The 25,000-nt window shown below is 40.2% G+C and overlaps 1 protein-coding gene across 1 annotated transcript in view; it reads left to right on the top strand.

Moving 5' to 3' along the window:
* Positions 1-25,000, top strand: part of LOC134878269 (potassium voltage-gated channel subfamily C member 1-like) — a 60,359-nt gene that overhangs the window by 13,885 nt on the left and 21,474 nt on the right. The window contains exons 2-3 of the mRNA XM_063904197.1: positions 22,753-22,884; positions 24,496-25,000. The exon at positions 24,496-25,000 is cut by the window's right edge and continues 357 nt beyond it. Coding sequence (XP_063760267.1) covers positions 22,753-22,884; positions 24,496-25,000 — 637 coding nt within the window. The remainder of the gene's footprint in view (positions 1-22,752; positions 22,885-24,495) is intronic.

Here is a 25,000-nt window from a genome sequence, read left to right on the forward strand (position 1 = left end):
CTATTTTTCCTCTTTCCTTCTCTTGAATTCCTGTTCTTATTCTCATAATAAACGTACTTGGCACAGATAGGGCCATCGTGAATCCAAAGTTCCGTTCTAAATGGTATATTTATGTAACAGCTAATGTTAAATTGATCAACATTTTTGCGCCTTAGCAGCAGTTCGCTTTCGTAAAAAAGAAGACTACTGAATCTCCAAATTGACCAATCAGAATCGAGCATTTAACTAAACCATGTAATACGTTGGAAAAAAGAGAAAGGAGCTAGTGCTATTTATGTAGGAAGGTCTTGCATGCGGTCTCCCTTTAAACCTTTCTTCTCCTATGAATAAATAATACAAAAAAGTGAAAGAAGGACCGTTTTACCTCCAGTGTTTTAACATTGCTGCAGTCGGCTGTATCTCTCACACACACACACACACACACACACACACACACACACACACACACACACACACACACACACACACACACACACACACACACACACACACACACACACACACACACAGTCATGCCGTAAACCTCTCTGTCAGCCATGCTGCATCGATAATACGATGATGTCCGTAAAGCCTTCCTGTATGTTTGCTGTGTCAAGCTTCCTCGGACACTCTGGATTGATTGCTTTTGTGTGTTTGCACGTACATTCTTGCATACTGCGGGGCAAGTAAAGGGGTAGTGAAGAAAAATCTCAGAATGGAAATCAGTGTGATGCTGTAGCACTGTTCAGAGAGGAACATAAAGGCAGAGAGTAAGACAGAGGGGAAGCTGGACACTGGGGAGATAAAAGAGAGGGTAAAGGATTAAGAGAAAAAGCTTGGAGAGAAGAAGAAAGAATCAATTATTTCTCAGTTTTTATCCTATTCCCTTTTCATACTTTACATTGCCCTAATTTATTCCACTATTTACCTTTTCGCTCTCTCCTGTGATGTTCCTTTTTGTCCTCCATAAGTTTGTCTGTGGTAATATTTCCATTTCAGTAATATGCTGACAAAAACTCTGCGGGTGTTTTGTCTGTCTGTGTGTTTGCGTTCATGTGTGTGTATGGGGGAATATGTGCATGTGTGTGTTATTTGATGATGTAGATGAATTTGGTTGCTGACCTCTGCTTTACAAATAAAATCAGATTGCACTCAGCTGCTCTGTGAAAGTACAGTGTGTTTTAAAGTGTATTGTAGACATTATCAGGTCCATTCTGTGTATATATAATGTTCATAAAGCATTCAGTTAACTTTTTAAAACAAGACTATGCGTTTTAGCCATGCTAGCAGAGCTGTAAGGCTGTACCTTTAGCTAAATGCTAATGCAGCTTGCTAACGTTCAGTAAGTGCAGATCTCAGCCACCCAACCAAGAAGCGGAAGTGTGCCTTAACCGCCCCAAATCTGTGCTAAATGCTAATGCAGTTTGCTACCATTCAGTAGAGTCTCAGCCCCAGAGGAAATGGAAGTACATTTTGATTGTCGAAATCTGTTCCTCTGTAACCATAGTTTCAGCTTGGAGATCAGTTGTTCGAGCATCTGGTACTTTTCCAAACCTTTTTAGATTAGCAAAGCAATCTGACCCATTGTCAAAATAGGAAATAGTCCCTCACATATCATACTAATTTAACAGACAAACACAACGTACATATCCTCTGTGTCCAGAGCAGCGACTTGGAATTTGTACTAAAGACGTTAGCATAGCTCACCAGCGTCTTTGCGGCTGTGCTGATAGACGATTACAAGATGTTTATATAGGTTGCTACATGGGTTGGTAAATGTCAGTCCAGAATATATAATATATCAGTCAAACACAGCCTCACAAAATACTCTGCATACAGTCACACACAATAGTAAGGAGATTGTTGCAGCAGTAATGGATAGTAGCCCTGAACAAGAGATGCGATGTACTCACATGTACACACACTCACTCTCACAGTCATGTGCATAGTCAAACACACTCAAGTGACGGACCTCGTAATCCCCTGGTCGAGATAGTAAATAATAAGGAGTGCTTCTGTTGGTGCCATTAGCAGCAGTGTTGGAAGAAGTACAAAGACCCTTTAAAGTAAAACTACCAATACAAGTCCCTTCAAAATTCAAAATAAAATCTTGACTTAGATAAAGGTACATAAGACGTTAATCAACAACAATTAGAGTACCCCAAAGTCATTGTACTAGTTTAAAAATGTTTTTAAAAGCAGGACGCAGCAATAGAGTAGACCCGGAAATGAGTTAGCATTTTAGATCTTCCAGTTGCTTTTGTCTATGATTTCTTCAAAACATTGTTTGGTTTATGCCTTAAATAAAGGCTGTGTTCAACACAAGCTAACATGATTCTCATGTTTTGTTCTACGACATAAAATACGTCTGTAAATACCACACTGGTGAATATCTGATGCTTTTAAATGTTTTCAAAATGGTGATTGCTAACATGGCTAAATGAGACCACTAAAGGTGATCACATCAAACATTAGCCACATTTGGCTTAGCGGTGGAGAGTAGGTTTTTTTGTGGCCTAATGTTAGCTATACTGAAGATTGTATTTACGCTTCAAAAACCTTAAAGGTGGTGCTAATAAATTAAGATAATGCTGCTGACAAAAACGTGTATGTGTCATAAACATCTTGATCTTCTGCCATATTCCAGAATCCAATGGAAAGATCACAATGCTTTATGTCAGGGAGCTGTTGTGATGCTAACTCTCAGGCCTACAAAAATACGTCATCACTGCACCACTCCTTAGAAGCACATTTCTGCAAGGACAAGTGTGAATGGCATTGTGGAGAACTGCAGCGATCAGGGAGAACAGGAGAACTAAGCAGAAAAAGTGCACCGCCGTCTGTTTGCTTCACCTCAGTGAGTTGTGTGGGTGGAGGTGCGTCAGGGAGACGAGTGGGGTGTGGGAGGGGAGGCATGTCTGAGTGACAGACATGTTAGGAGAAGTGTGTGCAGTCTTAAGCGTGTTTAACAAAACACAACATACTGTTATGATGTTTTATGTGATATTCATACTGTAAGAGAGTTATATATTTGCTTATAATGGACTCATAAACAGGGGCGGCTGGCCCATAGGGGGCGATAGTGCACCGCCCTCCTTAAGCCAAACGAAAAAAAAAAAAAAGAAAAAAAAAAGAGAGAAAAGAGTTTATTTTGCCGGTCTAAGTCTTAATAGTATAGTCCAAACAGCAGCCTGAATATCGCTGCGACAATCAGCAGCCTGGATGTCACTGTCCAACCAGTAGCCCCGCCCCCTTGGGGCGATATCAGTCAGATTGAAAATCGCCCCAGGCGCTCTCATAGACTTACATGTTGAGACTCGTTTTTTCAAAAATCGAACGATACAATGCATTTCTATGGGCTCCGGGGGGGCTTGCCCTAACGTGATTTCGTCATACGCAGTTACGCACTGATGCGTGCTCGGACGTACAGCGCGCGCGTCTGGCGGAGACCTGTAAACCTGTAAACTGTATAGTGGTAAATGGAATATGTTCTGGAAAATTTTGATTAATTACAGTTTTGATTATAGTATAATTTGATTTGATTATTGCTATGGCATCCATGATGGCTATAAATTGTAGACTGTGCTAAAAGTGATTTCAAGGGCAAACTATTAGATGACAAACTATCTGTTAATGTGTGTTTTATTGTGGAACCAAATGTATTGTATATTTTATGTCTGGGGTTGCATCTAGTGGTTGAAAACCAAATTAAACAATGAGATGTGACACTGTAAAGCTGGCTATCTGACTTTTATTTATTATTATTTTACCCATTGAATGGGTCATCTTAGCCATCATCACAACTTTTGCCCCCCCTGAGAAATTTGTCAGGAGCCGCCACTGCTCATAAACCCTAAGAGCTTTGAATGTCTTTCGTTTGTCCCTCTGCAAACTCTCATATTCCATTATCCTGCTCTCATTTTTGTCGCCCCAAAGGTCTTGTGCCGCTCTTAAATCACTCAAGGGACAACCACACACACACACACACACACACACACACATACACACACACACACACACACACACACACACACACACACACACACACACACACACACACACACACACACACACACACACACACACACACACACACACACAAACACACAGAAACACACAAACATACACACACACACACACACACACACACACACACACACACACACACACACACACAGGCATGAGCGTATGCATCTCCTCTCAACTCTATACCCTTGATTCTACTATATTCTTAATATGTTTATGCTTTGATCATGTGGACCAGTCAAAAGAAAAACAGAAAGAATAAGATCAAGAAGGAAAAAAAGAATGAAAAGAATGGAAGAAATTAAAGAATGGCAAAAATAAAATAAATGAATGAAAAGAGCAAGAATGGAAAGAAGGAAGGAAGCCGGCCTGGTAATGCACCCCGAGGCGTTTCTTTACATCAGCGTACAATGTGACAGTAATGTGCTGCGTTAGAAAGGTTAAGTGCCCCAAAAAAATAATCTTTACGAAAAAAAAAGCCATGCCATTTTCTCTCTCTTCTCTCACTAATGTAAATCACCTGTGTCCCGCGGAAACCTCGGAGCAGTTTGCTTTTTGATGCTGTGGCAGACATTACCTCCATTTGTAGAGAAACCTTTCTGACCGTGAGGTCGGACCAAACCACTATCCACCATCCTCCATTATTTACTTTACTTATTTTTGTGTTTTTCGGAAGGTAAAGGGCATATTTCATAATGCTTTTTGGAGAAACTTCCATATATCTGTGGGGAAGATTTTGCAGAGCTGATTCCATTTCTAGGGACTTTGCTAGGGATAAAATACACTTTTTTTTCTTTGCATTAATAATTTATATGGGTTTAAATGTAGATCCTGGTCATAGAGGGTCCCTCCACTGGGTACTTTGCTTTAAAATAGCCAATGAACTGTGTAGCTGAGGTGTGCAATGGCGCGCAATTTTTAGCGACCCAACACAAACTTTAGGCTGCTAGGACTTGAGTTAATTTCCACACAAAAAAACCAAGTGCTGACTGCAGAAACAGAATGCAAGTTGTGGTTGCATATTCAGCCTTCCAATCATTCCTCCTTACTCAGAGGTTAGGCTTTTTTTTTTAAAGAAGCAACGTTCGCAATATCTGTAATGTTCTGAAATTGATAATCTGACAAGTATTCCCACTCCATGCACAGATTGGCAAGGTGTGTGAAAGTGATACTCACCTCTTTCCATTCTGTTGTTTCTCTTCAACAAACTCATTTTATTGCTTTTCATATGCTTAACTTCCAAGTGTTGATGCTTTTTAGTAAGGACTGTCTAAAATATGTCCCACCATTGATGGCTGATGTCAGACCTGCCACAGGACACAGCGGGCAAAGGATGGCCTACAATAATAAGAGCAACAGAAGAAGAAAAATCGGAGGTGAAACTCTGGGAGATATCAACTATAGAGAGAAATGAAAGGCGAGACGAGAAACGCTGAAGGGAAGTAAACCTTTATTTGAAAAATCACCTTGTTAAACTTAGTACTATGGCACAATCCCAGTAATACACATGACAATAAAACACCGTGATGAAAACACTGATCATTTTAGTTTGTATTTCACTATTGTCCCAATGGTTTGACACGGAAATGCACCTGGAGATCCTTTAATGCCACAGCTAAAGCACGACTGATACTAGAGAATTGAGGTTTAAAGAAATCAACTAATGATCTATGGGTTATATGTTTGCTGAGATGTTGACATTTCTGTAATTATTACAATATTTTTATGTAAATCAGCAGATATGAAAATGTCGGAACGGTTACTTACAGTCTCGGTAGGGAACGGAACGCTAACATATTGAGGGATTCATTCTGTAGGAGCCACTGATGTTTATTATTGGCATGTCAAGTTCCTTTGTTTAGATCTATCCTGCAGTTTTATTTTAAACACTTGGTGGTGTTGATAGTCTCACAGGGGTGTATGAATGGGGTTATAGGTGACAGGAAGGGCTTGGCACAGAAAGAGTTGGAGCAGATCATTCCTACTAGAGCCCAATTCCAAACCGCCCCCTACACAATACCCCTCTGTTTGTGCGTTTGCGCGGAGCGTCCGCCACATTAAATGCCGTTCCAATGTGTTATCCAGTCCTCCAGCCTTGTGTGTGACAGTCGGTCAACTGCACAACAAGATGTAAATGTAATATCGACATACAGATGTTAACAACTTTGTGTTTTTAAATTTAGGATTATATACCCGCCTAGAAAACAGTAAACGTGTGAATTTAATTATAAAGTTGTATATATTTACAGGGACTGTTGCCAAAAACAAGCAGCTTATAAACATCAGATTTTAAAACAAAATAAGATTACAAAAAAACGCCAATGAAGATTTTTGGAGTTTTATTTCAGTTATTATTCTTAGTCCAAGAGATGCTGATTTGAAACAATTTTTATGGAATGTTTCCTGTTTCTGCCAAGAGAGGGGAGTTTGTCCCAAAGCTTGCCTCTGTATTTACACCCTCCCCCTGAAAGGACGGACCCTTGTTATGCTGCGAGTGTCACTCCATCACGGAGTGGGAGTGGGTAGGGTGCGGATTGGAATTGGGCCTACAAGCTAACAGTTACGGATGTTACAGACGCCGCACAACTTCCGAAAGACGCTAACAACTTCAGAAATACTCTACAACATTTCAATAAACATCAAACCACCTTGCACTCAAAGACCATAAGTCATCTGTTTGTCTCTGTGTAGGATGACCCTCACCACTGTCCTGAGTGTGAATGGTAATTTACCATAACATCTTGTTCCTTTGTGTCTTTAGCTACACCAGAGAATATGTGGTGTACACAGATCTGTGATGGTGTTTCGTGTTGTTCATTGTTCTCTGTGAAGTTTGCTGGAACTGAGGGCAACCCTGGTGATAAGTTAAAACTACACAATATCTTAGGTGATGTCAGATTAGTTTAATTAAACCACAGTCATTAAACGGGTACTTTTATCTAAAGTTGTCCGAAGATGGTGCATTTAATGTCTTCTTCTATGAAACACTACACGCTAACTCAGTTTAATTACAATAGACTGACAATTTGAAAGCTGATGTTGTGCTTTCTGCTCCGTCTATAAGATAAGTGCACTGAAAAAACTTAAACGTTGACTTTAATTAAATGTATTATGTCGACTGGTTTCACATAACTGTAGTAGGTTAGTTGAAAGCAATAATATTAGGTTGAAGTAAAAAACTATTAGGTTCAACTTCATATTATTGCTTTCAACTAACCTACTACAGTTTGTTGAACTAATTCATTTCATTAAAGTCAACGTTTACATTTTTCAGTGTAAGGTAGATATTACGGTCATGATTGAAAGTCTATTGGCATGTCACAATCAACAGTATATGGATGAAGCAAAGAGATCTCGTCAACGTATGACCATTGCTACTGTTTAGTGTTAGGGACAGTCCCAGTCTCTCCTCTCCATCCCTTGCCTCCCCATTCATCATGGAACACCACCAGCTTCCCGGTCTCTGGGGCTCTGCAGTGTCTGTGTGTGTGTGTGTGTGTGTGTGTGTGTGTGTGTGTGTGTGTGTGTGTGTGTGTGTGTGTGTGTGTGTGTGTGTGTGTGTGTGTGTGTGTGTGTGTGTGTGTGTGTGTGTGTGTGTGTGTGTGCTTGTTTGTGTGTGTGGGTCAGTGGGTTGATGGTTGGACTACATCCCTAGTGCTGTACCTGCAGCTCTTCTCGCTTTGCAGGACAAATAGAGAGTCCTGTATTGTAATTTCACTACCAATCACTCATATACAGAAGCCCAATTACTGAATAAACTCAAATCTGCGGGGATCTCACCTACAAGTCGCTGCCTTGTTTGTAATTTGACTTCTTGTGTTTTTCACAAGCTACGGAAAGCCCACACAAACACACATGGGAAGATAGGAGATCGATATATGACCTTTGCAGAGTGCTCTCCTCAGCTGATGACCTCATCTAACCAGACAGTTAAAACATCAATATCGGGCATGGAGGCGGGGCCAAGGTGTCAATCATTTTAGTGGAAAGAGAAAGGGTTCGTCCCGTCCCCTTTCATGCTGCTATTCTGTGAATAATTTTATCGCAACTTGTAATTCAACTAAATATGAACATACTGCAGTGGTGGTGGTGAACCAGTCATTAAGCATGTTGTTGTTATTCCTTTATTTTTATTCAAGAACATGTATGAGCATCATATATTTTGTAAACAAAAAAATCAGGGGAAGAGGGGGAAAATAAAATAAAATTTCATTTTTCAGATTTAATATTTGATAAATATACAATTATTTTGTATTGCCTTTTCATTCATACAGTTTTTAAAAGTGATACTCTATTGTTTCTCTTTTAATGAATAGGAAATTTCCCTAAAAATAAAATTAACTTAAAAAAACCAATCTGCATCTATACCATCAACTTTAACGTATGTAGAATGTCTTTATTTGTATTCTGTGTCCTATTTTGTGCTCTTTATCAGACCAAATCATTTTACAAATTCATACATTCATAAATAAATGGCAGATACTTTCTTCTCGTAATTTAGAAAAACAGGAATATTGAAAATCAAATCCAAAGCTTTGCAGTGTCTTTTTTGCAGGGTGTATTGAGTGTACAATTGTGCCACATTAAGCATGTTGGTGGTCTGTATCTATGGTACCACGAAGAGTCAGCGTTGCGTATTCTATCCCCCAGGTTGGTGTGGTATCCACTTTCTGGCAGCAGCTACTTTTGGCCCTCAGTGTGAGCTTTGGCAGCCAGGGGCACTATTTGGCAGAGCTCCGTCCTTGCTACTTAGTGTATTGGAGCTACACTCTGCAGCGAGCGGAGCACTGCAGCAATCTGCGGCCTGCAGCAGTGCTACAGCAGAGCGGGGGGGGGGTGATCATTGTCATACCGGTCGCATTTCCCAGGTTTCTCTCGGAGGTTTAATGCTTTTCAGGCTTGGGGGAGTAACGGATTACATGGAACAATATCACGTATTCAGGATACAAAAAAAGTATTCCATTACAACTACAGAACAAAAGAAGGAATCACATTAATGTTTGTTTTTTTTAAATAGAGATTACTAGCAGGTGTTAGAATGCATTTTGAAATAAATATCGATTTCTTATATATATAGACTTAGTGAATGAATTGTCTTTATTGTTTATATAAAGGCTATTTAAATTCTTCTTTACTTTGAATACATTTATTTTTTAATGCACCTGATTTATTAAACACATTAAACAACATTTGTAAACTTTTGCTGTTACTACATTTTTGAAATGAAAAGTCTTGGATAATAAGGTCACATTGTTACATACACTTAATTAAAAAACATCTTATTGTCGTTTATTTTCTCTTTTTTTATTTGATTTGCCTTATGGTAACAGAAAGTAATCAGGTTACATCATTTTTTATTTTTATACATAAAGGACATGTAACTGGTAATTGTTCTGGATTACATAAAAAAAAAAGTGATGCTTTTCCATCATTCCTCACTTGACTGATTAACTCATTTGATTCTCCATACACCAAAGCAAATTCATGTGTGTGTGTAAATGTACCCCACAATAAACTCCATTCTGATTGTGATTAAGAGCCTTTGTTTGATTCATGGTTTTCAAAGTGAAATTCTCTAACAAAGCCCGTTGTTGCTTTATGAAACCAGTCGAGTGGGGTAGCGGTCCTCGTCTCTGCAGCAGGTTTTGCCGTGTTGCTCGGGGCTGTAGCGTACTGTAATGATTCTACGGATGGGTGGCTCTCTCAACAGAGCCCCGTTGCTCTGTGACAGCATCTACTCCTCCTGCCTTCCTTCTATTGTTCTACCCTATGTATCGGTTGGTCTGTGTTCTTATAGTGCAGTGGGAAGATCCAGGCGTTACATCAGCCTGTAACTTGTCTGCTATCCCCCCAACCGTTCCAATCTTTTCAAACACAAGCTGCCTGGCTTAGCAGATTCAATTATGATCTGTTTCCACCTAAATGAGCTCTGATGTTAGCTACTTATTCTCCGAACGTACATCACTGCAGAAGGAAGATCCAAACTGACTGTCTGTGTTTATGACTTATGGAGATTTGTTGTGATTGAATGGATTTAATCAATTGATTTATAATGAAAAGACATCAAGGCTCTTTTGTTTTTCATCCCAGAGTCTCATCGATCCTCTTCCCTCCATTACCACTTCCCCCCCTTACTTGCTGATTCAGTGCGGTCCAGCTTTGCTTACGCACACGTCTGGTGAAAGCTGGCCAGCAACTACTATCAAAGTGCTTAGGGAGGTTTCTGCAAGGCTTGTCATTTCCTCTAAAACCACAACTGTGATTATTTGTGAAATTAAGAGAGGCTTTCCTTGCTGTTTAGCCAGCTAGGAGTTTTCAGATTTGCCATGTTGCTCACTTAGTTGAGCCCATTTCCTGGGGCTGAGTCCCCGCTGCAGAGGACCAGGGTTTTAATCCGACCTGGGGACAATTTTACGCATGTGGCCCGAAAAATTGATCTTTCAAAAAGTCAAATAACTATAAGCTACTCAAGCATACTGATTGTAAAAGACAATCTTTCGAAAAATGCCATAAAGTCTGTGTATGGGATGAAGCAGCGGGGATTCTCGGAATACTTTTCTAAAAGAACATCAATCAATGATATATAGGTCTTCTCACACAAACCCCCCAAACCTGTTTCCAGTTAGGTGCTCTGGGACAACACTAAAATGTGTTTTAATTCACAGCATCTACTGCCAGACACATGTAAAGGCAAACATTTACAAGACAGATAATAAAGGACTCAACCAATCAAATGACTACAAATGAATGCATTCACATTGGTGTTCCACCCACCTTCCCAACTCCCTATGAACCTTGTACCTTTTGCATGTCTCTGTGTTCTTACGGACAGTGTCTTCTTCATCATGGTGTTGCTCGTAGTTGTGCACATCATCATCATCATCATCATCATCATCATCATCATCATCATCATCATCATCATCATCATCATCATCATCGTGTAAACTCCCACTTCAGTTTTCCCAACATTTCCATTTGCGAAGGGCTGTTTGTGAGGGTTTCAAGACTGAAACCAGCGTCTCTCACCAGCATATCTTTGAAAGTCAGCTCTCAACCCCCAGCTTCCATAAGATCTGAAATGAGTTCATGCTTGGCGCGGAAACAGTTGCCAGCCAATCTAAAATGACTTTGAATTAGAAGCTCAATGAGATATGGTGTTTTGCCGTTTATCTGCTCTAACATCAGGTGATTCTTCCAGTTTTAGCAGCAAAGTGCACTGGCTCTCGGGGATAAAGGAATGTTAAAAAACTTTTGAAAAACTCAAAGAATTTCATAAAACGAATACAAATAAAATGCAAACTAAAACCCAAGTTTAAAGACAAGTTAAAAACCCAGGAGAGGACTAAGCCACAGCAGAGGAGGGAGAAGAGCGGGACCAACATATCTCTTTCTCTCCCGGTGGGCTCTGGAGGCAGGTATGTACCAGGGAACCGTCCTAGGAATCATTGAAAAGACCTGGGGTTGGTGGTCATTTATATTTGATAATTGACAAAAGTTATAAAAGTATAAAAACATTCATGCAGAATAATTAAAACATGCAAAATAAAAGAGTTTATAAAAAAGTTTAAACTGTAAGAGATAAGATCTGAATCAAAACAATCCACTTCACAAATAATAAATAAACAAATACTAATGTCAATCAACACAGTTAGGTTAAAAACCAATAACAAAGTGCTGAGGATTCCTTATAGGACGGCTCACGTCTGTTAAAGGACACAATTATTTTTCTGAGGGTGGGTTATAGGAATCCAGATGAACTAAAATACTTTGAAGGTATAATAAATAAAATTGTATATTTCAATAAAATGTTATAAATAAAATGGCAGGGAGGGAGATTGTCGACTTACTCGCAGGCTTGTTCACAATAAAATAATTCGAGGGTAAAAACATGCAAATAAGTGCTAATAGTGATAATAAAAACACAAGGTTATTTACAAGAGTAATAAGAGGCAAACCACACGAGTAAAAAAGCCCGGATGATCCCTGAAATCCTGGAAATATAAATAAGTGGATCAATAAACAGATACATAAAGACACATGACAATAAAATGTTCTCATAAATATGAATGATTTAAGTTCAAATATAGGTTTAAATTTAGCGTTTCAAATGGATTCCCTCAAACCCTCTCCATGCAGGTTAGGGTCATGCGATATGTCTGCTGTAATGATGTGCAAATAAGGTTGGGCATAGCACCAATACTGAGACATGGACCCTCAATGCACTGACTCCATCATTGTGTAGTGAGGGTCCAGGTCTCGGTGTTACACATTAGGTTGAGTTTCATTGCATTCAGCACGTCAGATCGCCACCCTGTACATAAGAGAAATGACGGAAGTAAAATAAACAATTTCTTAGCAAACCCAGCACAAACTATCTGACAATCGTATGGAAAAGACCACTGCAGCGGGTGTCAAGGCTTCCATGATAGTAATCCATTATAATGACCATTGCTATAATGTCAGACCATTGTGCTTGTTTGTGTGCAAGTTGATCTTTGACACCTCCTGCATGTGGCCATCTGTCAGCAACAGGGGGAGAGGCCGCTAACAGGTTGGGGGCAGGCAGGAAAACGCTGCAGTGTGGAGGCACCAAGGACAGAGGACCAGATAAAGAGCAGGGGATAAATACAAATAAACAGTGAGCATGATGTGGGAGGGGGAGCCCACAGAGGGAGGTGTGCTGAGGCATCCCTGCTATTGTAGCACACTGAGAACTGAAGCAGTGCACCCCCCTCGCCGCCTACTGTTGGAAACAACATACAGCTACAAGAGAGCACACAGGCACCTCAACCTTCACTGCTTTCATCTCTCACTCCCACACACACACACACACACACTCACACACACACACACACACACACACACACACACACACACACACACACACATACACGATCACACAGCCTGTCCACTTAGATTCTTGCTGACTCTGCAAAACTCACTCTACCAACGTGTGTGTGTGTGTGTGTGTGTGTGTGTGTGTGTGTGTGTGTGTGTGTGTGTGTGTGTGTGTGTGTGTGTGTGTGTGTGTGTGTGTGTGTGTGTGTGTGTGTGTGTGTGTGTGTGTGTGTGTGTGTGTGTGTGTGTGGAGAGAGATTCCAGCCAACATACTGCTGTATCCTCTTCCTGTGGAGTAAACAGTATGCAAATCTTCAGGAGGATTATTTGTGGTGAAGTCACCTTTACAAGGGACATTGAGTGCGTGTGTGTGTGTGCGTGTGTGTGTGTGTGTGTGTGTGTGTGTGTGTGTGTGTGTGTGTGTGTCTTTTCTGCAGTGGTAGAGACATCCCGTTTGCTGCGTCACTGCTACAGGAGGGAAAATGTGAGGTCATTTTAAAAGATCACTTTGCTGCAGTCCCATTTAATTATGTGTTTGCCATTAGTTGTTGGCATTAGTATCCTTTGTATGTTACATGTTTTAAATCAAACCTCCAGAACAATACATAGAAGATTTTTCTTATCAGACGTGGCCAATCAGAGGGATGATATCATAAGTCTTATTCTTCAGCTTCAGATCACAAACCTTTTCCTCATGTTGCACCTTCTCAAGTTCTGAATCAACAACAGCAACCCTATTAGGGTACGGTAAAGAGCGTTGGTTGTGTGAAAAGTATTAACTTTAAGAGACAGTTCACCCTTAAATAAAAAACACAATTTCTTGCCTGTAAAGCAAGGGTGTCCAAACTACGGCCCGGGGGCCAACTGCGGAAAATGTGCAACGGACCGCAGCTCATGCTAAAAGTAAAATGAGATATGATTACACATGAAACTTGTGCTTTTCTTATACTGTACTTCTAAATATATATGTAAATAGATAATATGCAGTAGTATTAATGTGTCAATAAGCCCAACTATTCTAATAAATAAACAGTTCAAGTTTCAACATTTTCTTATAAATGTTGATTTTTTTTCCTTATTCCCATTTAAATGGAACTATTGGACATTCAGCCAATCATGCCAAAATACATTGAAAGGGTTAGGGTTAAATTCATAGCAATGTATCCTCAGATAATTCATGACCCAGTTACTCAAGATAATCCTCTCAGCTTCCTTTTCCTGCCTCATGAAGGAACATATTCTTCTGTTTTACAAAGCAGAGGTGCGTATTTTCATGGACCTAAGGTGTAGATGTAAACATTAATGGCCTCCTCGACTGAGCCTTAGCTCGCTGTATGGATGCGGCTTCTTTCTGTGTGGTTGATTATTTGGAGTAACCTGGTCATGAATTCTGCAAAGTATTGAGTACCTTTTGTTCTATTTTCTTCCAATATATTGGATAAAAGGGAGACATCTCTACTGCCAATGTCTCCAACAGCTTGATGAAATCTTGATTGATTATTATTAAGAGGAAGCATACGCAATTTTGGTTCCAGGATAAACACCCACTTTAGGGTTAGGGACTAAACACTAAATACTGATGAATAAACCAGCATTTAGTGTAAGTTGAAACCAGGAAACATCTCTCCCGCACTACAGTCAGACGTTTTGTTGACACGTCCATTTACTCCCGACTCTGATACTCACCGTCTTTGATGATCTATTAGAAAAAGTACTTCCATATTTCCTCTTTCCAAGCAAAATCTAAACTAGCACACCCACTATAGGGATTGTAAACATAGTATTTAAGCATTGGCTTTAACCAGTGATGCGTTCTCCTTATTTTAACAGTCTTTATTCAAACTGTCCAAACATTTCATTTATTTTCCCATTTTGGGACCATGTCTCTCAGAAGAAATAGCAGTTAACCACCTTCCATCAATCTAATGACCTTCAAAATGAGTTTCATGTAGAAGATGACTTCCTTCACTGGAAAAAGTTTGCCGCTTATAACATAAAACAGACATCAGTTTCTTTCTTACAAAACATCTACGCGACATCAATGAGTTATTCACATATTGTGTATAAGACAGTTTCCATTTGTGACTTTTTCTCAGGCTCATGGTACTTCACCTCAGAGTATATCCAACTATCCAATGTCAGTTTTTTCTTTCATCTAGAATATTACAGCTTTCTCTTTCGGTAATTTTCTCAGTAGTCTTTCCTCTCCCTTTCTTCCCCTCCCTCTCCACTGACATATAGGTCAGTGTCGGATCACTGTGATGAGTTCTGGCACAGATTGCAGCACGGCCAGGCTAAATGACTCTAATTAGAAGCTTTTGATCCTCTGTCCCAAGCTGAGAGCGCTTTTTTTCTTGCCTCCTATAGTTTCATTGCAATTGTTTTACCTTAAAACATTTCTACTCTAATCCTTTCCTTTCTTTACATCGCCCTCCTTTGCTGACTTGCACTATTGCTCTTTATTCCCTGTCTCTCAGTATTGACAATTATAGCCAAGTACTTAAGTAATGAGCATTTTCTGAGTCACCAGATAATGCTTTAGTGTCTCTCCTTCTAATTTGCTAACACAAGCCAACCTGTGTCAGAGCACTTACATGATTTAAACTAGCTAGTATATTTTCTTCGGTTTTGACATTAGCTAATAGTTGGATAGTTTTTTTCAGCAAATGTTTTAGTATATAGCTGCATTCATTTACTTTAGCCACTTAAGGGGCATACAAGCTGACGGACCATTGGCACTAGTATCATCCAGAGGCAAGTGCCTTTTTAAACATCTAGCAGGCTCCAAGAAACATTATCTTCCAATAAGTTTCCATCTCTATTCATAAGTTAGATTTTAAAGAATATATTATCTACCATCATGAGTATTCATTTAGGATTCAGCCAAATTTTAGATTTTGGTAACACTGATGGAACCTTCAATTTGGGTTTGGTCTTTACCAAAAACGAATAGCTGCTACATTTATTGATGGAGAAAGATTGTTACAAATAATCAACTATCAAATTGATTGAAGTTTACTTTCGTTATGATTTTACTCTGAAAAACAGTTGTCTGGTAGTTAAGTATTTTACTGTTTGTGATGTTAAAGACGACATACTGTATTATGTTCATTTTCAGGTTTATATTTAGTGCTTCAGAGCCCAGTCTACTCTGATTAGTTAGCTGGCAGGTTCCGTTGTGATTGGTCAACCTCTTGGAGTTGTGCGGGAAATGTCCCGCCCCTTAGCCTATCACGTACAACGTGTTGCAGCTTTAGACAGTTGAAGTGTGAGTGTTAGTGAGTGAGATGTCACTATGTTCCGAAAGTAAACAAGGAGTCCAAGAGAGGCGTTTCCGGAGGGGGGGGACTACTACCTGAAAAACAAGTTGCTATGAATGACTGCAACAAATCTCATCTTACTTCAGCAGAGACGGAGTGACATTAGCATTTTTTGTGTTTTTGTTCTCCTGATGAATGTCCGGCTTTCCAACTCCTGGGATAATCTCAGTTATAAATATTCCACCGTGTTCAGCAGCTAGTTGCTGACTTTGTCTGTCCACTGTTTAGTGCAAAGTGGGTTTACTGCTGAAAACAGCTACCTGGTTAAGATGGAAACAGTTGAAACAAAACCAAAAAATACTGAAAGAGGCTCAAAGGACACCTGAGGTCAGCATGACAAGTTGTCTAGCTATTGTCTGTTTGTCATGACTAGCAATCCTTTTCATGTTAAATACACACAGATGTAAAAGACAGAAAGAATTGAGAAGGACACGACTGGAAGGATTGAATCAGGAGAGATCTAAGGATACCAAGAGACGACAGGAAAGGGAGAACACATTTGAAGGAGAAAGGTATAAAAAGGGTGACAGAAATAGAGGACAAAAAAACAGAGACAGGATGGAGAGGAGTAGAGATGAAGAAGATAAAGAGAGAAAGCTAAAGAGAGCGTCCAGGGGAGGAGGTAAGGACAGAGATTTAGGTCATTCTGAATGCTTGTCAGGAGCCACAGAATGCTCGTGTCTTGTAGGTTAAACCCAAAATGTATTTCTTGAGTTAATTTACAATAATATAAACATCCTAGTATGTATAAAAAATATGATAATAGATTTAATCATCAACATGATGAATAACTAATATTTGGACATTAAAGTAAGATGGTTGTTTTGGTGACACCTGTCGCTGCCATGGTAACATGGAACACTGTAAGCAGCTGCTCTGTCAGTCACACAACAGAATAACAGCTGGTGTTTACAGTGCAGCCCAACCAGCTTGTGTTGTTTTATTAATGCTCTATTTATCATGTATTGATGATTGATAATGTGAGAATATAGTGGTGCAGAAATGAGTCCTAAGTCTGGAAATGAGTTAGCATTTTAGCAGTATTGGGATATCTAGTCTCGAAGTCAATGTTTTATTGAATGAATTTTTGGTTAGAAGCCGGAAATAAGGTCTGTGGTTAAGACATTGTAACGTTTCGGTCTACAACATAAAATAAGTCAGTCAAAACCCGTTCAATGATTGTAAACGTTTGTTGTCAACCATGAGGACAAATGTTCCTGTGATTACTTCACCATGGAAATCTATACGAGGCAGCAGCGGTAGTAGCAGTTAGTAAGGTTATCCTTTGCTTACTAAATAATTAGCTCAATCCAGCTTTGACACAGCTGTGGTTGTTCAGCCAACTGTGAGGCTAATATCAATGAAATAACATTACAAACAGAAAAACTGGATTACTTCTTTCTATTCCTTCATGTGGGATTCCGGTCCAGGAATGGCGCACCTCACCACATACAAAGAAAACGACTAACCTCTGAAGACGTAATTACTAAATATATACATTAAAATACATTGAATGGCTATTGTTGACTAAAAGTCGACCATAAGAATAATGTAAAATAGTGTTTGGTTCTATAGGAATATAACTCCAGATACACGTTTGTTTTACTTCGGTTGTTTTTATTATTGGTCCATTTTATTCTTGGGGAAAACCCATGTGTGTGTCAATCTTCATGAGGGATTTATGAGAGTCCAACAGCAGAGTTAAATCCTCAGCTGGACACAGTAGTAACCAAAGCCAACTAGTCAGACAATCACATTATCATACCAGCCAAATGTGATGCCAAAAGATGGCTGGTTATCGGCCAAATTGCTGGCAGAGCAGACGGACACATTTGTGCAGAGTTTGGCTGGTAGGAGGTGACTCCCACTGACAGATCTCACATGCAAACTGTCATCTGACAAGACACATAGAAAGCTTCTCTGCTGCGTGCCTCTTAAAACACCTGTATGTTGAAAGACCACATTGTGCAGATCTGGTCCATTTAACTCAACCATGGTCAGTTTTCTTTCTAGTGTGAAAGCATTTTTAGGATGGTTGGACTTTTCGAAACATTAACAGGAAGTTGGTGCAGAGTAACATTATGTTATGACTGCAGCAGAGCTAAATGCGTTCCAAGTGTGTTACAGAGAAAGAGAGTTGGATGTGCTGAGATTAGGGGATTAGAGAAATGAACAGTAGGTCACATAGTATATAAAATTTAAACTATGTTTCAGTTTGTTGCATTACGTACATTTCCGACTATATATCCCGTGTGTACGCGGGAACTGGAGAGCCCATATACCAACCAATCAATGTCAAGTACATTGAGGTGATAATGACAGGATGCAGATATTCAAAGATTCAAGGATAGTAAGGACAACACAGGGTTGCACAACAACATGGCATTATAGATTAGTCCGTCACACTACACAGGAAAAACATGACAGAACAGAACATTACAAAAACCATAGCAGCTAGTGTCTTTAACATGAATAAATCAAAATCAAAGAATCATCATCCATCAACGTTGACGTTTGAGGAACCATGCACCAAGGTCTGCAGTTGGCTCATCCAGTGCAGCAGCTTGATCCGGGAGGCCTGAGTCTCATTTTCGTGGGACCGGACATCCACTATGAGCAGGGGGACGTAGTGGAAGAGTCTTTAAGGTCTTAGTTTGGTTAGCTTTTGTCTTCCCTCCCTACCTGGGGTGGTCACTTCCTTTGGTTGTTTTTGGCCTGAAGGTCTGTTTCACTGGCTGGTTGGTTGGAAGGTGCCATGAGTGGTGATCCTCTCAAAGTCTGCTGCTCTTAATCCATGCTTCCTTTTCCAATTCTCCAGTAAAGACAGACTAAGAGAGAAGAAAAGACAAAGATTGATGCAAAAATGTAAGAATTTCATGGGAGCTTCTGGTCTTTGTGTTTACATGCGCTGCCGCATAATAGAAAGTGAAACCAAAACTAACCAGATAAAATAAAAACATTGTAATGAAAAACTTGAACCTTGAATCAATAAATCTCTAATATTACCAACATTTAGTTGTAATTCACATGTATGTAAATGTATTCTCATTTATACAGACTAAAAAGGAAGTGAGATATTTAAAAAATGTACTGTATCCAGTGAAAGGAAATTTAAATTAAAGAAGGGGGTGTTTATTCTCTGTGTCCTTCCCTTATAATAACCCTCCAACAGGCGGAAAATGCTGGAAAATGAACGTGTGTGTGTGTGTGTGTGTGTGTGTGTGTGTGTGTGTGTGTGTGTGTTTGTGTGTATCCAGGGCAGCTCTAGATAGCAGTGTTAAATTAGACCATGATAATAAGCTGTGGGACTTGATGTCTTCACTGAGGATTAGAGGGAGACTTCATCAGTCTTTCTTCATTTCTGACCTGACACACACATGCACACAACACACACACACATACAATCATACTTTCACGTTCCTTTCCTTTCACCTGACGGGTTTTAAATCTTCGTTGGTTGCTGGACGATGGTTAATTATATCACCGATGAAACAGAGCCATCACTAATGTTATTACTAACACCCATGCTTTTCCTACTATGACAAAATGTCCAATTAATCGGGTCAATTCTCACGGTACATGCTCCCACTTGGCCAAATTATTTAACAACATGCTGTGACATTTCCCAGCGGACAACACACAACTGTTTTCATCCAGAGCATCCCCCCCCCGCCACAATGTATGCTGCTTACTGTATACTGTATAGTAGCAAAACTAAAAACTAAACAACTTTGTTGTCAAATTTATTTGGAATTTTAAACCTTAAACCTTTTTAAATCAGAGCTAGAGCAGAGGTGTTAACATTTTCAATATTTAAAACATTTTGTTTCTGTACCGTTTTTTTTCATTCACCCAAGGTCTTATGCTGGTTAGGCATAGACTTCAGAAAGACACATTTGGAGGAGGTTGCTGCCTTGAATGCTCCTTTTTGTTTTAGTTAACAAGGTCCAGTGTGTTGTTTACCCTTGTTGGGAAAACAGCATACTGGTGTAGTTTTTGTAACGCTGAAACAGCAGGGGAAAGATCTCCGTCTTGGTGTGCTGTCTGAGGCTTACTGAAGCTGTAGTACAGTTCAGTGAGTGCCTCGTCTTTTGCTGTTATTGGGGATTGAGGTATTTCAGCTACAGACAGAATAGCTGCAAATTCCCTCACCACGAAGAAAAGCCATCAGTCGATGTTCCTCAGCTACTAAACCAGCGTTGAAGAATGTTTAGAGGCGACTACAGCATCACACGCTAGCCGGTCTAATCGGAGTCCAGGTTGTAGTCATCAAGACATGTTTCTGAAAAGACAAAAACACACTTCCCTCATGTCGCACTGTTTATCCCTAAAAAGGTGTTTGTGGTACACTTTGTTGTTTAAGGAGATCCCATTGGTGAGTACAAAAGGGTTAGGGTTAAGTGGACTGGTAGGGCTAGCCCAGACGGCTTAGCGCTTTTAGCTTCTGCTTGTTCCCTGTTACACTTCCTTTCCAAATGAGAAACAGCAATGGAAGCTGGTTTCTTTGTCTGTTCGGGTTTGTTGTCTTCCTTCTACTAATATCTCACAGAAACTAACAGCTGCACTTTTGTCTTATGAAGACGAACTAAAGGAACTAGATAACAATTCACATGCACATTTAGAGCTGGATACCTCGACATACTGTTATAGCATTAACCAAATTAAAGCAATATCATTTGATGTTTGATTTTGTATCACAGTATGAGCACCTATGTTACAGTATATTTACTGTCTTTTACCCCAAATATAATACCTTTTACTGTATTAGTCAATATGTTTTCATGAATAAATAGGTAATGTAAGTCAAGTCAGAAAATGATAACTCTCCTCGACTCTGTAAAGCATATAAGTGTCTTCCAGCAAGTTAATTTAGCTAGTTTTTTTTGGCTCACATTTACTGTTTGTGTCAAACAGCAGGCAAAGGTTAGCTTGTGAACATGACCGGGAATTTAGCTGTTAAAAAAAAGGTATTTTTGTTTGTAAAGACCAGAAACAGAGCCAGAATGGAGGGGATTATTGGAATTATGCTTATAAGGTGGATACACACTCCATGTGAATGCTTAAGTTGCCCTGTGTCTGCTGGTTTGCAAATGATAGACATTTCAACTTTAGAAGGACACAACATGTCCGGACTTGGATCTCTTGAATTTTGTATGAATATGCAACTCTGCCTTCCAGAAGAAGCTGAATATGTACTGACAGTGAAAAATTGATGTGGTCAGTATCTGGGCAGCTTAAGCATCTGCAGGAGGGTGAGGCAGGACATCAGGTATTACAGCAAAATAAAAGAAGAGGTTAAAATGAAGGTCAGGAAAACTAGCCTTAATGTTAGGAGTCCTTGCATACACTGAACAAACTGAAATGTTGACTTTAATTAAATGTAAACAGATTTCCCATAACTGTATTAGGTTAGTTGAAAGCAATAGATTACGTTTAAATGAGAAAAGATCAACTTAATATTATTGCTTTCAACTAACCTAATACTGTTATGGGATTTGTTGACATAATACATTTAATTAAAGTCAAGGTCTCAGTTTGTTCAGTGTATGTGTGAGTTAACATTGACATCCATCCCAGCACTTAGGAAGACGACTGCTACTCCGCACACGATGGGAAGACCCGACACATCCACTGCATAGAGCACAGGGAAAGAGAGGCATACTGTAGGGAGGTGGGGGGGAGAAACAGGGAGAGGGCAACCAATAGTAAGGGGGCAGGGGGGAAGCTGCAGAGAAACGGAAATCTCATTACCCAGCGGTTGCACAGTACTGACAATAACTGATAATACACTACATAAAATATATGAAGAACTTGTGAAGATGCTAGGTTGATGGAGTTTGTGTGTGTGTGTGTGTGTGTGTGTGTGTGTGTGTGTGTGTGTGTGTGTGTGTGTGTGTGTGTGTGTGTGTGTGTGTGTGTGTGTTTGTGTGTGTGTGTGTTGTGTTTGTGTGTGTGTGTGTGTGTTTGTGTGTGTGTTTGTGTGTGTGTGTGTGTGTGTGTGTGTGTGTGTGTGTGTATCGGCAAATAAAGGAGCATTGATTGCATAATGCACACGTCTCCTTGCTCCTCCTGTTTATGCATCCACTCATTTTCTCTTTACATTCTATTTTTTTTACTGTCTTTTTCAAACATACACACACACTCACACACACACACAAACAGACAGACACACAGTATACCCGGTGTACCTCATTACTTTTACACTCTTCATCCATCATCCTTACCTCCTCCCTCCCCCCCTCCCCCTCTGACTGGGCTGTTGTTATCAATGGGATTGCAGCAGTCAGGACATTTGCACTGAATTAGCAGCCTTCCTTCACTCTCCTCAGCATGTTATTAGAGCCCCCTATCTGCAGCCTGTAGGTATAGCAACTGCGTGCCACATACTGCAATCCCCCCCCCCCCCCCCTGTAAGCACCAGCAGCACCACAATTCTAATGACAAAGGCTAAGGCTGGTTGGGCCAAACATGTCCTGTTTGCTGATGACAGTTTCCTGTTGGTTAAGCCTGAATAAAAGGAGGTGATGTTTGATGTGCAAATTCTAAAATTGCCCCCCTCCCCCTCTCTGTTTTTTTTCCCTCTCTGCAGTATGTGGCGTTTGGCTCGCTCTTCTTCATCCTCCTCTCCATCTCCACCTTCTGCCTGGAGACCCACGAAGCCTTCAACACCATCTACAACAAAACAGAGAACGTCACCGTTGGCAACGTGACGCACGAGGAGGTACGCAGAAGTTATGTTAGATATATTAACGCGACCATAAAAAGGGACACTGCAGCGTTCTAGATCTGCTGTTCTTTAAAGCGAGGAGAATCACGAAACTCAGAATACAAATTGAATGATCAAAAAATGAATGACAACAAATGTTGGTCTCAAACAGTCCTAAACCTCTGGTGATCCAACATAAAGCATCATCCAATGTTGAAGCATTCCAACCTAAATGTATCATCTCCAAACAGAAGTCCTCTGTTTGTCCAAAAGCAGGGACATGTACAAAGTTACAGCAAAGGGGACAATGCAGACAAAAGGCCAAAGCAAGACAGAGTAACATATAAGATAGAGAGGCAAACAATAAAGAAAATGAAGATAAGTACATATCCATGGAACACAAATAAGAAGCAGCATTCTGAAAGTATGAAGTAAAGATGTAGCAGCTTAGCATTCTGTCAGTTTGCAAGTTGTTATTGATGTATCGCCCCCTCAGTGAGACATAAAGTCAACGTTATATCAATCTTCTGTTGGTGTATACAGACAGAGAGATCAAAATGGTGTATCTCACAATCCCGAGGAATAAGATTTAAATCAGAATCAAGTGTATGGATGTACAGCCCCGGAAAAAATGAAGACACCACTGCAGCATTATCAAGATGAAGCTTTATTATTCCCCCTAGGGCGAAATTCAGTTTTCACTCTGTGTTTGTACATGCATACATACATGTAGGTTGCACACATGCACATGCACCTTGAGAGGTGACAGAGCGAAGGTTGCCAGTCTTGCCGGCGCCAGGGAGCAGTTGGGGGTTCGGTGCTTTGCTCAAGGGCACCTCGGCAGGGCCCAGGAGGTGAACTGACACCTCTTCAGTACCAGTCCACACTTCGTATTTTTTTTTCCGCTCGGGACATGAACCGGCGACACTTCGGTTCACAGCCAATGTCCCGACAGACTGAGCCACTCCTGCCCTAAAATCATAAAACCTATTTCTCTGGTTTTACTATTTATAGGTATTTCTTTGAGTTAAATTATATATATATATATATATATATATATATATATATACATTTCTCTGTGTTGGAATTCAACAGACACTGGAATGGCTGCCTTACATGTAGAGATAAAGATTTAAGAAACTTTTGGAGTGGTCTCTTAATTTTTTCCGGAGCTGTATATAAACATACCCACACACCTGTACACCCATACAAAATCAAACATAGACACATATAAACATATGCACACATTAAGAGACATAAATAAAAGGCACAACAGTTAATATATACAAAATAACCTGGTTATTAGAAGTCACTCAGGTGATGAAGAGGGAGAATTTGGTGTTGTAGTTACCTAAGGTAGCCTACAGGAGATCATGATGAGTCTCTTTAATTAACCCAAGTTCTCATACATTGAAAGGAAATTATTACTGTTTTTTTAATGGTTTAATGGAAATTATTTCTTTAAGTTTTTGTGACCAGAGTTTGAAAAGGGGAATTGTAATTGTTGCTGCTTGATTCATTCAGAGGTGTTGCTGTGTTAGTTAGACAAGTTGGATGAGGCATACCTTGTAATGAAATAGTAAACACATTATGATCTGATCCTTTATCTTCTCTTCTACCCTGCAGATAGTGTATGAGGTAGTCACAGATGGCTGGCTGACATACGTGGAGGGCGTATGCGTCATATGGTTCACCATTGAAGTGATGGCGCGAGTCGTCTTCTGCCCTGACAAGGCGGAGTTCTTCCGCAGCGCCCTCAACATCATTGACTTTGTGGCTATCGTGCCCTTTTATCTGGAGGTGGCACTGAGCGGCCTCTCTTCCAAAACAGCCAAAGACGTGCTGAGCTTCCTGCGCGTGGTGCGCTTTGTCCGTATCCTGCGTATCTTCAAGCTGACCCGCCACTTTGTTGGTTTGCGGGTTCTGGGCCATACTCTGCGGGCGAGCACCAACGAGTTCCTGCTGCTAATTATCTTCTTGGCGCTGGGCGTCCTCATCTTTGCAACCATGATCTACTATGCCGAAAGAATTGGTGCAGATCCAGACGATCCGACGGCTGCGGCCCACACCAACTTCAAGAACATCCCCATCGGGTTCTGGTGGGCTGTGGTGACCATGACCACGCTGGGCT

This window comes from Eleginops maclovinus, chromosome 16 (genome assembly GCF_036324505.1).
Source record: "Eleginops maclovinus isolate JMC-PN-2008 ecotype Puerto Natales chromosome 16, JC_Emac_rtc_rv5, whole genome shotgun sequence".
Classification (NCBI taxonomy): Eukaryota; Metazoa; Chordata; class Actinopteri; order Perciformes; family Eleginopidae; genus Eleginops; species Eleginops maclovinus.